The sequence below is a fragment of the Hippichthys cyanospilos genome, chromosome 1 (genome assembly GCF_059441005.1).
Source record: "Hippichthys cyanospilos isolate Australia breed blue-spotted pipefish chromosome 1, RoL_Hcya_1.0, whole genome shotgun sequence".
In the NCBI taxonomy this organism is placed as follows: Eukaryota; Metazoa; Chordata; class Actinopteri; order Syngnathiformes; family Syngnathidae; genus Hippichthys; species Hippichthys cyanospilos.
The window spans coordinates 2,602,412-2,614,903 of NC_142369.1; the positions used below are offsets into that span (position 1 = coordinate 2,602,412).

General features: G+C 44.7%; 1 protein-coding gene across 1 annotated transcript; it reads right to left on the minus strand.

Annotated features, from left to right (window-relative positions):
- Positions 1 to 33: 33 nt before the first annotated feature.
- pacs1b (phosphofurin acidic cluster sorting protein 1b) lies at positions 34 to 12,377 on the minus strand. Its single transcript, XM_088409831.1, has 23 exons — positions 12,130 to 12,377; positions 10,419 to 10,506; positions 10,236 to 10,325; positions 8,821 to 9,091; positions 8,643 to 8,734; positions 8,066 to 8,143; positions 7,922 to 7,981; positions 7,693 to 7,853; positions 6,251 to 6,344; positions 6,090 to 6,170; positions 5,831 to 5,952; positions 4,915 to 5,044; positions 4,739 to 4,843; positions 4,558 to 4,664; positions 4,316 to 4,470; positions 3,687 to 3,797; positions 3,148 to 3,250; positions 3,032 to 3,074; positions 2,913 to 2,955; positions 2,702 to 2,840; positions 2,387 to 2,637; positions 2,196 to 2,315; positions 34 to 1,127 (listed from the first exon to the last, which is right to left on the minus strand). Exons 1-23 carry the CDS (start codon positions 12,255 to 12,257, stop codon positions 1,009 to 1,011), a joined length of 2,691 nt encoding a protein of 896 aa, XP_088265957.1. The 5' UTR covers positions 12,258 to 12,377; the 3' UTR covers positions 34 to 1,008.
- Between the last annotated feature and the right edge of the window lie 115 nt (positions 12,378 to 12,492).

Below are 12,492 nucleotides of genomic sequence, written 5' to 3' on the forward strand. Positions count from 1 at the left end.
GCAACCAGGGAACAAATCGAGACTGACACCAGATCCAAATGTGCCATCTTTTTGATTGAACAAAACAAAACAAGCACTTTCCATTCACTTGTGTTTGACTGACAAATGCAACCATGAAAAAGCAGTCCTACAAAACATGAAACAATGTCACATATGTACAAGCATCATCATTATTATTATTACTATGATTATTAGAGGCCAAACGCTGAAGAGACGACGGCTAATGTGCAAAACATCTCTCCACACGTCACTCACGACATACAACCAGAGCCCATTTACAAGCGACACAACGAGAACCGTGAAACATGGACGTGAGCACAGAGAACATTTTTTCAGCACCGAGGAACACAAAAACATCTGCTTCCTGTTTTCTTTTGTTTTTGCATGAAATTTTCCACATGTCCTTTCAGACATTTAGGCAGCGGTAATGGTCTATTTTTTTTTTTTTTTTACATTTAACCACTTTGTCACCCTTAGTTTATGATGGAACACAAATGCCACATTTCTTTTTTTACACATTACAACATACACACACAGTGGCGTGGCAAAGCTGTTCTGTGCCATGGAAAATACATTCTTACACATACACAGTCGTTTTCAATGTACAGTGTTCCCCTGCCCTCGCGATTCACTGATTCACAGATTTGACTTTTGAACGTATCCTTCATTATTTGCAACAACAACAAAAACTCACCGATCCCAACTTCATTCATAGCCCTGTCTGAGAAAAATTTAGGGGGCTTGACCATCATCTTGTGGTAGCTATAGGCAATTGTTTTTTTTTTTTTTTTTTTTTGGGGGGGGGGTTGTCAATTATATTATTGGGGGAACACTGCGGTAAATGAGCTCTCACACTAAGGGGCCTGTCGCCAAGAGGAAAGCGGGAGGAATGTAAAAGGTCGCCTGGATTGCATAAAGCCCAATGTTTGTGCGCGTGTGAAGAAGGATGGCAGGGAGGAGGAGGGGGCAAAGGTCAAGCCACGGTGCCCACTGGACCACCGGCGCCACCTAGGAAGGAGGCTTGGTGTAAGCGAAAAGTCCAACAGGAAGGTATTTGACGTGAGTGGGCCACTGGGCGGCCAGCTGGAAGAACTTGACGTCGTTCCACTCGACACCGTCGACGGATACTGAAAGATGAAAAGGAATTTTTCAATTTCCATTTATTGCTCGTAACAAAATATGAAAAATTAATTTTGATATTTCGTCATGTTAACGTCACCCGAAGGTTTGAATGAGCATAATGAAACGTGTTAGCTGGTTAGCCAGCACCGTCAGGAAAGCATTCGAGTCAAGTCGCCTCAGAATTTTGACTTTATTCTCAGAATTCTCATTAAAAGTCATAATTCTGACTTTTAAGTCAAACGTTTGAGTGAAATTGTGTCCAAATTCCCACTTTCAAGTCAGACTTCTCCCTTGAAAGTCAGAATTCTAACATGAAAGTTTGACAGACTTTATTTTCAGAATCCTCACTTTATTCTAAAATTTCTCAAAAGCGTGAGTTCTTACAATAAGGCTAGAATTCAATGCCAACACTTATTCTCACAATTCTAGAATTTTTATAATAATTCTCATTTTAAAGTCAGAATTCCCACTGGAAAGTCATAATGGCTTTGTCTCAGAATTCTCACGGAGAAAATTCTTGGGATGAAGTCAATATTGCGAGAAAAAAATCTGAATTCTCACTTTAAAGTCAGAATTGAGAGGAGTAAGGTCGGAATTGAAAAATAAAAGGAAACATCCTCAAAATAAAGTCTGACTTTCAAGTGAGAATCCTGACTAAATGTCATATGATGTACGTCATACACCGAATGACCTAATATGGCACAAAGTGTTATTTTTAGCACTTGGCATCTAGTGCAACCTGTTGAGCCTGGAAGGGGGCTCCTCCCACCTGTGGTCCCTTCTGAAGGTTTCTTATTTTTCCCAGATGGGGTTTTTAAGTTTTTCCTCCCCCTTCAGGGGACGATGTTGTTTATTTATGATGTCCCATATGTCTTCTTTTTCGCCCGTGAAGCCCTTTGAGACTGCGGCGATTCAGGTCTACACAAATAAACTTGACTTTAGAGAATCCTACAACTTTTTTTGTCCTTCATGCCTTTATCCTCTTTCGTAGGATTACGTCTCCACCTGACACCGAAGATACGCTTTGGATGCGCGATCGAAATCGAAAGAAGATGTGACGCAACGTTTGTTACCTTTGAGGATGGTCTGCTGCTGCTTGGCCGAGCAGATGAGACGACTGATACCTTCGATCACCTGACTCTTGGAGTCCACCTCCTTCTCTTTAGGCTTCTTTCCCAAAAAGATGGTGGCCACTGGGAACAAGAGAGGCCACGTGAGCAGAACATTGCCCAATCCCCCAGTAGCCTTTTGACTTCCCTCGCACCTTTCTTGTTCTTCTCCTTGGTCACCACCGTCATGGCCATGGTGCTGAACTGAACGCCGTGAGGCTCGCCTCCGCCGCCGGCGCCCCCGCCCGGCAGCCTGCTGACCTGCAGCGAGCGGAAGGCGCTCTTCAGCGTGTTCTTGCACGCCGTGTCCCGCCGCTCGCCTTCACGCCTCTTCTCGGCCAGCGAGGCCAGCCAGTAGTCCACCTGCAGGCCGATGGCGTCCACGCCGTGTGACATACCGGGACTCCTGCGAGCGAGCGGCTGTTAGCGTGCTAGCGGAGAGGGCGCGGTCTTACTGTAAGATCCCTTACCCCTGCACGGCGACGCTTCCTATGGACGGGGACGAAGGGGGAGTGGCCGCCTCCTTGATCATCCCCGCGGGGGAGCCGTGGGAGGGAGGGAACGAGGAGGGGACGGCCAAGCTTACAGCTACGCCCTCCTCCGCGTCGCCTTGACAACCATGAAAAACCAGTTGAGGTCGTGATGTCATCAAACGGGGGCCGCGATTCTGTTTTTACTCACCGGCCAGCGAGGGTCCGGACTCGATCACGCCGACCTTGACCACCTGCAAAACAGAAAAAGATGTCCGTCAAACACCCTCCCTCTGCATGTCAGAGGGTGAAAAATGAAAAAGGGCTTACGCCGATAAATGGAATAAACTTCTGGTAGGAGTCTTCCTCTCGCCTGCAGAGAGACATCCGCCGTTAGTGGACGCACGGAAAGTGGCGTGCGCGCGGTAGGCGGGCGCGTTACCCACGTCCTGTGTTTGCAGGTCAACATGGCCTCGGCGATGGGCAGCTGGTGTGTGAGCGTGGCGCCGCTGATGTACTGAGCGATCCTTCCCGCCACGTCCAGTTGGTCTGGATGGACGTGGAATTCATAAGTAAGTCTCAAGGCATCTCCTTCAAGTTTAAGCCCTTGACACCGATTTGTCCCAAATTGGGGAACATATTGTGCCTTTTGATAGTTCACAGTGTTCACAGTTTTATAATTATATATCAGTTGTAAGAGTTGTAACACCTGGAAAAAAAAAAGGAATAGCCATATTCCACTTCCACTTCCTGTGTGGAGTTTGCATATTTTCCCCGTGACAGTGTGGGATTTTTCCGGGTACCCCGGTTTCCTCCCACACTTCTTCTATTTTCATTCATTAAAAATTTCCTGAACCGTAGTTGAGTTCTTAAGTCATCAACACATAAAGATATCTTGACGAAATTATTTGTACTGTGTATTTGCATTGGGTATATGTACTTAGTTACGTGGGTCCGGTCTGGTCTGCCATATTAATGACGCTACCTGTAGGAGGAGGCTCGGAACGGCTGAAGACATCTCGCCAAGCGCTGTCCAAGAAAGAGGAGCAGTAGCGGTTATCCAGGGCACCCAGATGCTTGGCGACGGGATGGGAGCCTGAGGAAGGAATCCATAAATGTTAGAAGATGCAGAGGGCGGGGCTTACCGTGTTTTTTGCACTACAAGGCGCCCCGGATTATAAGGCGCACCTTCAATGAATGGCCTACTTTAAAATGGTTTTCACAAATCAGGCGCATCTCATTATAAGGCGCACAGAATAGAAGCTACAGTATTGGCTGGGTTTGAGTTATGCATCCACTAGGTGGAGCTAAAGGGATTGTCAACAAAACAATCAGATAAAACAGTCAAACTTTATAAATAGACAATCAAAAATGAAGAATAAAGATGATTTGTGTAAAGTACAATTGAAGAATGTGAAAAATACCTCTTGATTACATTAAAAGAAGGTTTAGATCAATGCCAAGATGAATCAAGAGTTTAAAAAATATATAATTATGATTAAATATTAAACCTATTTTTTGATCAAATAGCAAAAACCTTCAAATATGTTTTGTTGGTTTAAAAAACAGTTTCATATAAAAACAGTGACATATAACGTTGGCATTACGTCCTACCCAAAGGAACCACCAGGAAGCGCATGTGGTTAAGCCAGTCCGACGTCTTGTTCGCCAACTGCGTGACGAAGAATTGCAAGATGGCGGCCAGGTAACTCTGGCCGCCCACCGCCGCCACTTTCACTGCACGTGGCATGGAGGCGTTGCAGTTGCAGCTGCGACACGAAAACAAGCTTCCATCAGATCGACCCTTTGACCGTCTTTTCAAATCGGGGGGCGCGCCGTGCCACGCGAGTACTCACAACTTCTGGATGCGCGTGAGAATGGCGGACAGGACGGCCTGGATCTCCGCTGGCGAGCACGTGCACACCACCGGCTGCTTGTGCAACTGCAGCTGCTCCAGCACGTACTGGCAGATGCGGAGGAAAAGCACACAAGTCACGTGACCAGGCGGGCGTAAAGGGCGTCGGCGGGCAAGCCTACCTGCCCCTGCCAGTCTCCGCCGTTGACCAGGATGAGACTCTCCGGCAGGGCCGAGTCAGTCAATAGGATGTGGTTGAGCTGATCGTACATGGCCTTCCTCAGCACCTGCGCGCACGAGGAATCGCTCGGTTTGAAGGGCGCCGACAAGTGAGGTGGTAGCGGACCGCCACGCTTACCGGCGTGCTCTGCCCCAACTCGGGCGACCTCTCCGAGTCTGAGCTATTGGCACGCTCGCTAGGTGCTTTGGACTTGACGGGTGTGCTGCCCATGCGCTTCTGCCTGGAGGGGGTGTGGCCGCCGTCCAACCTGCATATCGATACAATGTTTAGGGCTGCAATGAAACATTACAGATGCTCCTCTACGTGCGAAAAAATTGGGTTGTTTTGCTGAAATCAAACTAGAAATGTAGTTCAAATTCCGCTCCTTTTTGACAGATAAGCGATTTTTAGATTTTAGACGAACACTAAGATAACCAGCCTGCTTTCATGGAAGGCTCCTGAAACTCCAAGGATATGGACGATTATTAAAACGTTATCTAATGATTCATTGATTACCAAAAATAATGATCGGTTAACTAAATCACTACCAACTCTCTTATAAATAATGAAACACTAATAAATGAATAGGCTCATATTCTGAGCATAATATGGAGTCGACGGAGTGCTATCATATAAAGATGATAGTGCAAAATATCATGTAGTGCAAAACCGGATAGCAAAAAATTGAGTTAAGACGGAAGGCTGGAATTGAATGAGTTAATTAGATAAACGTTTTGTTCTCATTTAACGGATTAATCGTTGCAGATCTAATCATTTTTGTCGATAATAAGCGCCGGGGTACTTCCGCTTTGCAGAATCTGATTGGATGTTGCACATCTTCCTTTTTACTGACACTTGACGTTCAAATGTATGTAGAGAGAGAATAATGCTGAAATCGTTATTTACAAAACAAAAAAAAATCACAATGATACTGAAAGGGATTTTTTATATTGAGAACACTAGGAAGTAAGTGACGTCATGGCAAAAAAGTCTATTAGGGTTTGGACTGTGCGACAATGCTAGCTTGATGCAAACATGGATGGTTTCGGGTTACCGTGGCGACGGTGATGGCTGGCTATCACTTTTGCCCGTCTTCATGGGTGTACGAGGTTTCTCCGCCACGGACACTGTGATGGAAGGGGCGGAGTCGGCGAGCAGTTCCTGATCTGTAGCTTCCTGCAGACACACACAAGTGAAACGCCGATGCATAAGTAGCGATGCCAGTCGCGGCCATCTTACGTCGCCAACGTAAAATGGCAGCAGGTGGCTTCACACTTTTATTTTTCTACTCCCGTGCTCTGTAAGATTCATACCAGCGTCTCGCTCTCTGACAGCGCCTCGTCCAAGAGTCGGCTGCGGGACGTTTTCATCTTGTCCGCAGGAGGCGGCTCCCCCTGTCGGTAGAATAGTGCTCATCATATAACACCCACACAAATCCAGGAAAAAAATGAGAAAGAACCCCATCCCATCGTACCGGGCTCAGAGTGTCCCGACCCAAACTGCCTTTGCTGTTCAGACTTCCGATCTCCGTCTGGGAGCTGGACTGAGACATCCCCTCGAAGAAGGGTCTGGACACATAGAGCAATTACAGCCCCCCCTTGTGGCGGTGCATTTCATCTCAGAAACTCATTTTGTGTCATTCTACTTAAAAAGAAAAAAACGGTTTAGATCATTTGATTCGGAAAATAATGTGCCTCAAGCGCATCTCTACATGCACCCCTGGGTTAGGCTGTGTCGACATACTCCTTCACACCTTTGGACAACTTTCTTCTTAAGTGGCTCCTTATGATCTTCAAGAGTTAAGGAAACCAGAAAAACTGGCAATTAGCTAAGTTTTTCTGCAAATAAAAGGCGAAAGGTGTCATTAAAAATACAGTAGTGTCTTAGTGATTTGTGAAATTATTTTGCTTCACAATAATCAGCTGTCTGGCGAAAGGAGAAAAGAAAATATTTTAAAAAAGGCTTCAAGTTGCTTGATGCCATTTACAGTTAAATATAAAAAAAATACAGTTTGCATTTAAAACAAGTTTTACTTAAGAAAGCGCCTGCAAGGTTAATGTTACCACATAACAGAAAATACATTTGACATGCTAAGCCTTAGCCTTACAGTGTACATAAATTTGAACGGCATATGTTTATTTCTAATCTTTCATGTAAGTTACAAAAACATTTTCCAGTTGTCGACTGAAAATGACATCAAACATACTCAGGTACCATCCAATCATGGCTCAAAAAACTGGATTTACAGGGTTTTTAAAACGACTTTGCTAGCTTAATGTTCCAACATAATGGAAAACACAGGCTAACCGCTAACACTAGGCCAAACGAACAGATATTTGAACAACCTATTTGTTCTTGGTCCTCTACAAAAACGATCAAACAGACTCTAAAGCTCAGGGTTCAGCACAGGCTCAAACACAGATCAGATGACATGACATCACATGACAAAACCCAGAAATCAGGTCAGTTGTGATGTGCCTTGAGCATATACGTTGTCATTTTCGGTCGACAGCCAGTGTCAAAGAATATATTGTAATGTATTAATTTAACATGAGAAAGCATTGAGTCATCAAATTATTGATAAATAATTAAGTGTTTGCTGCCGAAAATGGCGAAATAGCAGTACCATTCCTCTTTGCTGGTCTGCATATTATACGAATTATACTGCCCTCCAGTGACCAAAGTGGGAACACCGGAAGTGCCAGCATGAATTGTAGAGATTGAATGGTATCATTCTGCACAAAATGTCAAATTATTTAAGCTCCATTTAATTATTGTGTTTTTATTTGTTATGCTGTGTTTATAAAATATAATACGATTGATATTTTTTCTCATAAAAAAAACTGTCGAAATGTGTGCGTTTTTCTTTCTTCAAGGTGGTGGTTGTCACTCCGGTCCAACAGGGGGAGGTGTTACCTAAGTTTAGGTTTGGGTGTGCTCATGATGCTGTCCGTCTCCTCCATGTCGGGCCCGCTGTCGCTGGGATTGTACATCTCCAGGCTATCGTAGAGCTCATCCAGGTCTTCCTCCACCTCCTGGATCTGCTCCCTGGAAACGTGCTCCAGGCCGAAGCCCACCTGGACGCAAAGGGATACGGGTCAGCCACACAGACCGCGACGCCCCCTCCCCTGGCGTCCAGACGTACCTCGTCAGTGACTTTGAACCTCTTCAGCAAGGCCACGAATTTCTGCTTGATGTTTGGCTGCTGCAAACCAAGATGAAGACGACCACGATGATGATCATGAAGACGAGAAGGACCGGTAGATGTTCGACGTGCACGAGAGCTCACCCTAGTGATGGCGGCGTTGGATGGCAGCTTCCTCCTGGGCTTCTTCTTCCTCACTTCCTCATCTTCATCAAACAGGTACTTAAAAGGGGAGAAATAAAAATAAAATGAGATCAAACACAATAAAAGTAAATATAAAGTACAAATACTTTGCCATTTTAGTAGCCATTAATCAGTGAAACGGACAACAGCGTGCGTGCGTTAGCCCGTAAAAATATTTTTTAAAAAACAAAAGTAGTTTGACAGCTGCACAGGGAAGGTTCCGACGAAAAATGAAAGGTTGGTTAGTCATTTCTTCTTAAATGGCATGTTATAAGGTTTCAATATCTAGAAATAAAATATTTTTCTTCCATCCCTCTTGGTTTTATAGTATTGTTAAAAGGTTCCCATTTTTTGGGTCACTCTATACATTATAAAAATCATCTTGAGCGGGACTTAAGCGGGCTGTAAAATTGACACCCCTGCTCTAAGATTGCTCGATTATTAAATTGGTTGTTGACCGATTTTGTAATCGTTTAGTTGTCGATTAATCAATGAATTTTGACAGCTCGAAAGAGACGTTTTGATAGGGGCCGCCTACTTGTCCGTGGACGGGATCGTCGCTGCCCTCCTGCTCGGACGAGTAGCTCTCCTCTTCCTCCTCCGAGTAGTTATCGATGTCTGGAGATCGATCTTGAGAAAAAAAACAAAAACGCTTGCTAAAGCGGGCTAAAAAAGTTGCAACGAAAAGGCCAGATTGGCGTCAGCGGAGGTCGTACCCGACATTTTGGCCTTGGGTCCCTCGTGGTCGATGGGCTGGCTGGACAGCGAGTAGACGCGCATCTCGGCCACGGGCAGCGAGGCGTCCTTCAGCTGGCTGTGCAGGCCCAGAACCTGGGCGCCCTCGCTCGGGTGTTGCATCACCTCGGCCATGTTGATGAGGCCCAGGGCCAGGGTCTTGTAGCCCAGGATGGTGCGGTTCTTGTAGCGCTTGCGGCGCTGCAGCATGATCTGTAGCTTGTTGGCATCTCTCTTCAAGAAGTGAGGGTACTGCACACACAACCGGAGCAGATCGGCTAACGGCCTGTTTGCAAGCGGCGACAGCCGTTACGGGACACAACCGAGACAACTCGTTCACTGCCATTGACGGCGATTGACGCAAATGTTCTATTTTGGGTAACTCATTTACTGCGACTGATAACCATGCAGGTAAAACATTCATTTTTACCTGGCTGAGCTTCGAGGAGGATATTTTTAGTCAACTTATTTTTAAAGTCGGCTAACCCAAGATGGTCGACTTTTTCCCCCCGGCCCTACTGCACTTAAGACAGATTAGGTACAAAATAAATAAAAGAACCCTAATTAGGTCCATAAAAACACATTATAGTCTTTGAAGTGCACAATAACAACTCATGTTTACTTCAGTATCAGGCTGAGCAATAAATTGAATGATGGTAATTTCCCAAATAAAACACTTAAAATGAAGGCCAAAAGTACGGGTGCGTCCTATAAACGGTAACTTAAAGATTTTTTTTTTTTTCCGCTCCAGACCCAAAATTGGAATACATTCGGTTTGAAATGACCAAAAATGACATTTTGACTGCTAATTGATTTAAATTTGCATAAAAGTACGTAATGTGCTTGGAGTAGGCTTCATTTTTTCCGTGGTTTGCACTCAGCAAGTAAGTTAGCTGTGTTGCCCTGTGTGCCAAGTTTTTGCCATGTCCTGAGTGAATTTAATCTTTAATCTTAATTGTTTATTTTAGTTTATTCTTATTATTTGTAAGTTGCAAGCCTTGAAGCCTTGTTTATATAATTCTTGTTTAAAATAAGGTCAACAAGTAGACATGTTTGACCAAACGATGAATAATCGTGATTTCAATATTGACCAAAATAATCACGATTATTATTTTGGCCACAATCGTGCAGCAGTAGTTTATGTTAAAATGATTTACAATCAGTACACATAATTGTTGTCTGAGCATTTTTTTTAAACAAATTATACCTTTAAATGTTAATAATTAATTCAATTAAAATCGTATGAGTATAATCATAATCCTCCAGAATGACTGGGTAAAAATATAAATGAATAAAGTGATTTTATTTTTTGGGCTATTATACTTCAGTACGCTCAGAGCGGCGTGTGGAATGGACTACTTGTATATGCATGCTGATATCCAAGAGTGATGTTTACCTGCAGGGAGAAGGTGAGCTGAAGGTCGGTCTCCGTCAGGCCTGCCGACGACAGAACGATCTCGTTGGAGCGAAGGATCCGCTTGGAACCCTGAACACAACGAGAGGGCGAGAAACAAAAAAACAACAAAAAATTAATTAAAAATGTGCACCCCTCCCCCGCGCGGCACCCGCGATCGCTCACCTGCAGTTTGACGGCGACCACCACCGAGGTGAGATCTTTGTCCAGCTCCTTAAGCAGGACCAGCTTCTTCAGGGTTAAGCTGAAGAGTCTGATGCAGCACACACAGCAAGACATAGCTTAAAGAAATGATAAAATTGTAGCTATGGCTAAGGTGACTTGCTTAAAGGGATACTACATTTTCAGCAGTAAAAAAATCGAATTTCATATGAAAATAGTTCATATTTTTCAGGTATAAGCAATACATTTAAAAGCACTTTGCAGTCAACTGAAATCACAGGTGCTCAAAGCTCAGCCAAGGTTGCAAAGGTCACGTGACCAAACCCAGAAAATAGGTGAGACGTGATTGGCTCTTTCCCAGAGCCTTGAGCACATGAAACAAGTAGTATCTTGGAGCTGGTTGCAAATTAGTAAGTTAAAAAAAAAAAAGATAACCAGTTCAATCAAAAGATGGCTCAAACTTCCTTAACAACGTGTTTATTTATTGTGCAGTCAACACTAGCTATTTGCCAAAATGTGTGTAGAATTGATGCCCAGTATTAGGGATGCGCAAGTACTGATATCGAATAACTGTATCGTTGTCGATACCAGCCTTATTTCAGGGTATAGATAGTCGCGACAGAAGCTTTATGCTTTTGGCTGTTACCACCCGGAACTAGAAATTAGAAGAATAAAAACATGACGTCTAAAAAAAATGTTTAAAATCATGTTGGAGTGTTAGAATATCATGAATCAAAAGTACCATTGGTATTGATATTTGGTATCGCTATCGGTAAGTACTCAAGAATTGAGAGTTTGTACTTATATTAATATCAGTATTTAACCTACTGAGACCCAATGTCCACTACCGTGGGCACAATTGAATAGGCTAGGTCTCTGGAGGTTAAAATACATGACTCAACAATGCGAACGATGAATACGTTCCGGCACCTCCGCTAACAACTCGGACTAAACTATTACCTTGTAGATAATTGAGACGAATAATTTTAACACACTGTACTTTTTTATACACTAATCCGAATTGTGAAATCAGACATGCATGGGTACAAAACAAACAATATTTAACTGTTTGATAAGCCATGAAATTTTATGGCACATACTGTAGGCAGCAGACAATTTTCAAGTCTGAGCTTTGAAGACGCCTTCAAATTTTATTATATGAGTAAGTGAAAATGTAAATTTGCAACGAGTGAACCACAAATTCGCAGGGGACAATGTGTTGTGTTGTTGTTCCATGTGCATGACACGTCATAAGACCACCTTGAGGTCAGAGGCCACTCAGGCCAGTGAGAGCTTCCAGTTTCCTGTGAGCAGGCGACCAATCTGGCAACCGTATTTCAACATCACTTCCTGGAAAGCATCACGAGTGGTCGTGTAAACAGGAAGTGGTTAGGGTGTTGCGACAACAATACAAGCAATAGGACAATAGTCAAAAAAAAAAAAAAGACTAAGGACAGCCATCTTGGACGCCTGAGGTTTAAAGGCTGCGTTGCCATGGCAACAGGCTGCAACCACCACTTAATGCGACCCACTCATATGCGTGTGTTGCATACAAGCCAGGATGAAATGAGTCGTTGCCATATGATGTCACGGACGGCGGTAGCGTCAGCACGTGACGCGCAAGAAAAGGAGGTGGCAAGTAAACAAAAGGTGACCCCCACTAGCACCACCGTCTCCCCGGAATGAGCTGAGCCCAATCGTTCCCCTCTCGTACCTGGGCACGCAGCTGGGCGAGGAACGGTCCACTTCCCAGGTGGCGAACAAGTTCATGTGAACCGGCCGGTTGGATGAAATGCTGACCGGCTTGGAGGGCTGCGGCAGCCCCCCTAAGCCTCGCTCCATGCTGCCGCTCGCAGGAGGCTCGCCCGCCGTCCTCCCCGCTTCCTCCTCCGCGTTTTTTTTTTCCCCTTCCGCACTCGAGTCGACGCAGGCGGCGTGTGCGCGCGCTAATGGCCGCCAGGCGGGCAGCGAGCACGTCTGCGAGCAGGAAGCGGAAATCAACGAGAACGCGCGCGCCGTGAACGTGCGCGCGACCGTCGTCTCCTGCGGTTCATGAAAAGAGGATAAACACGTTCCT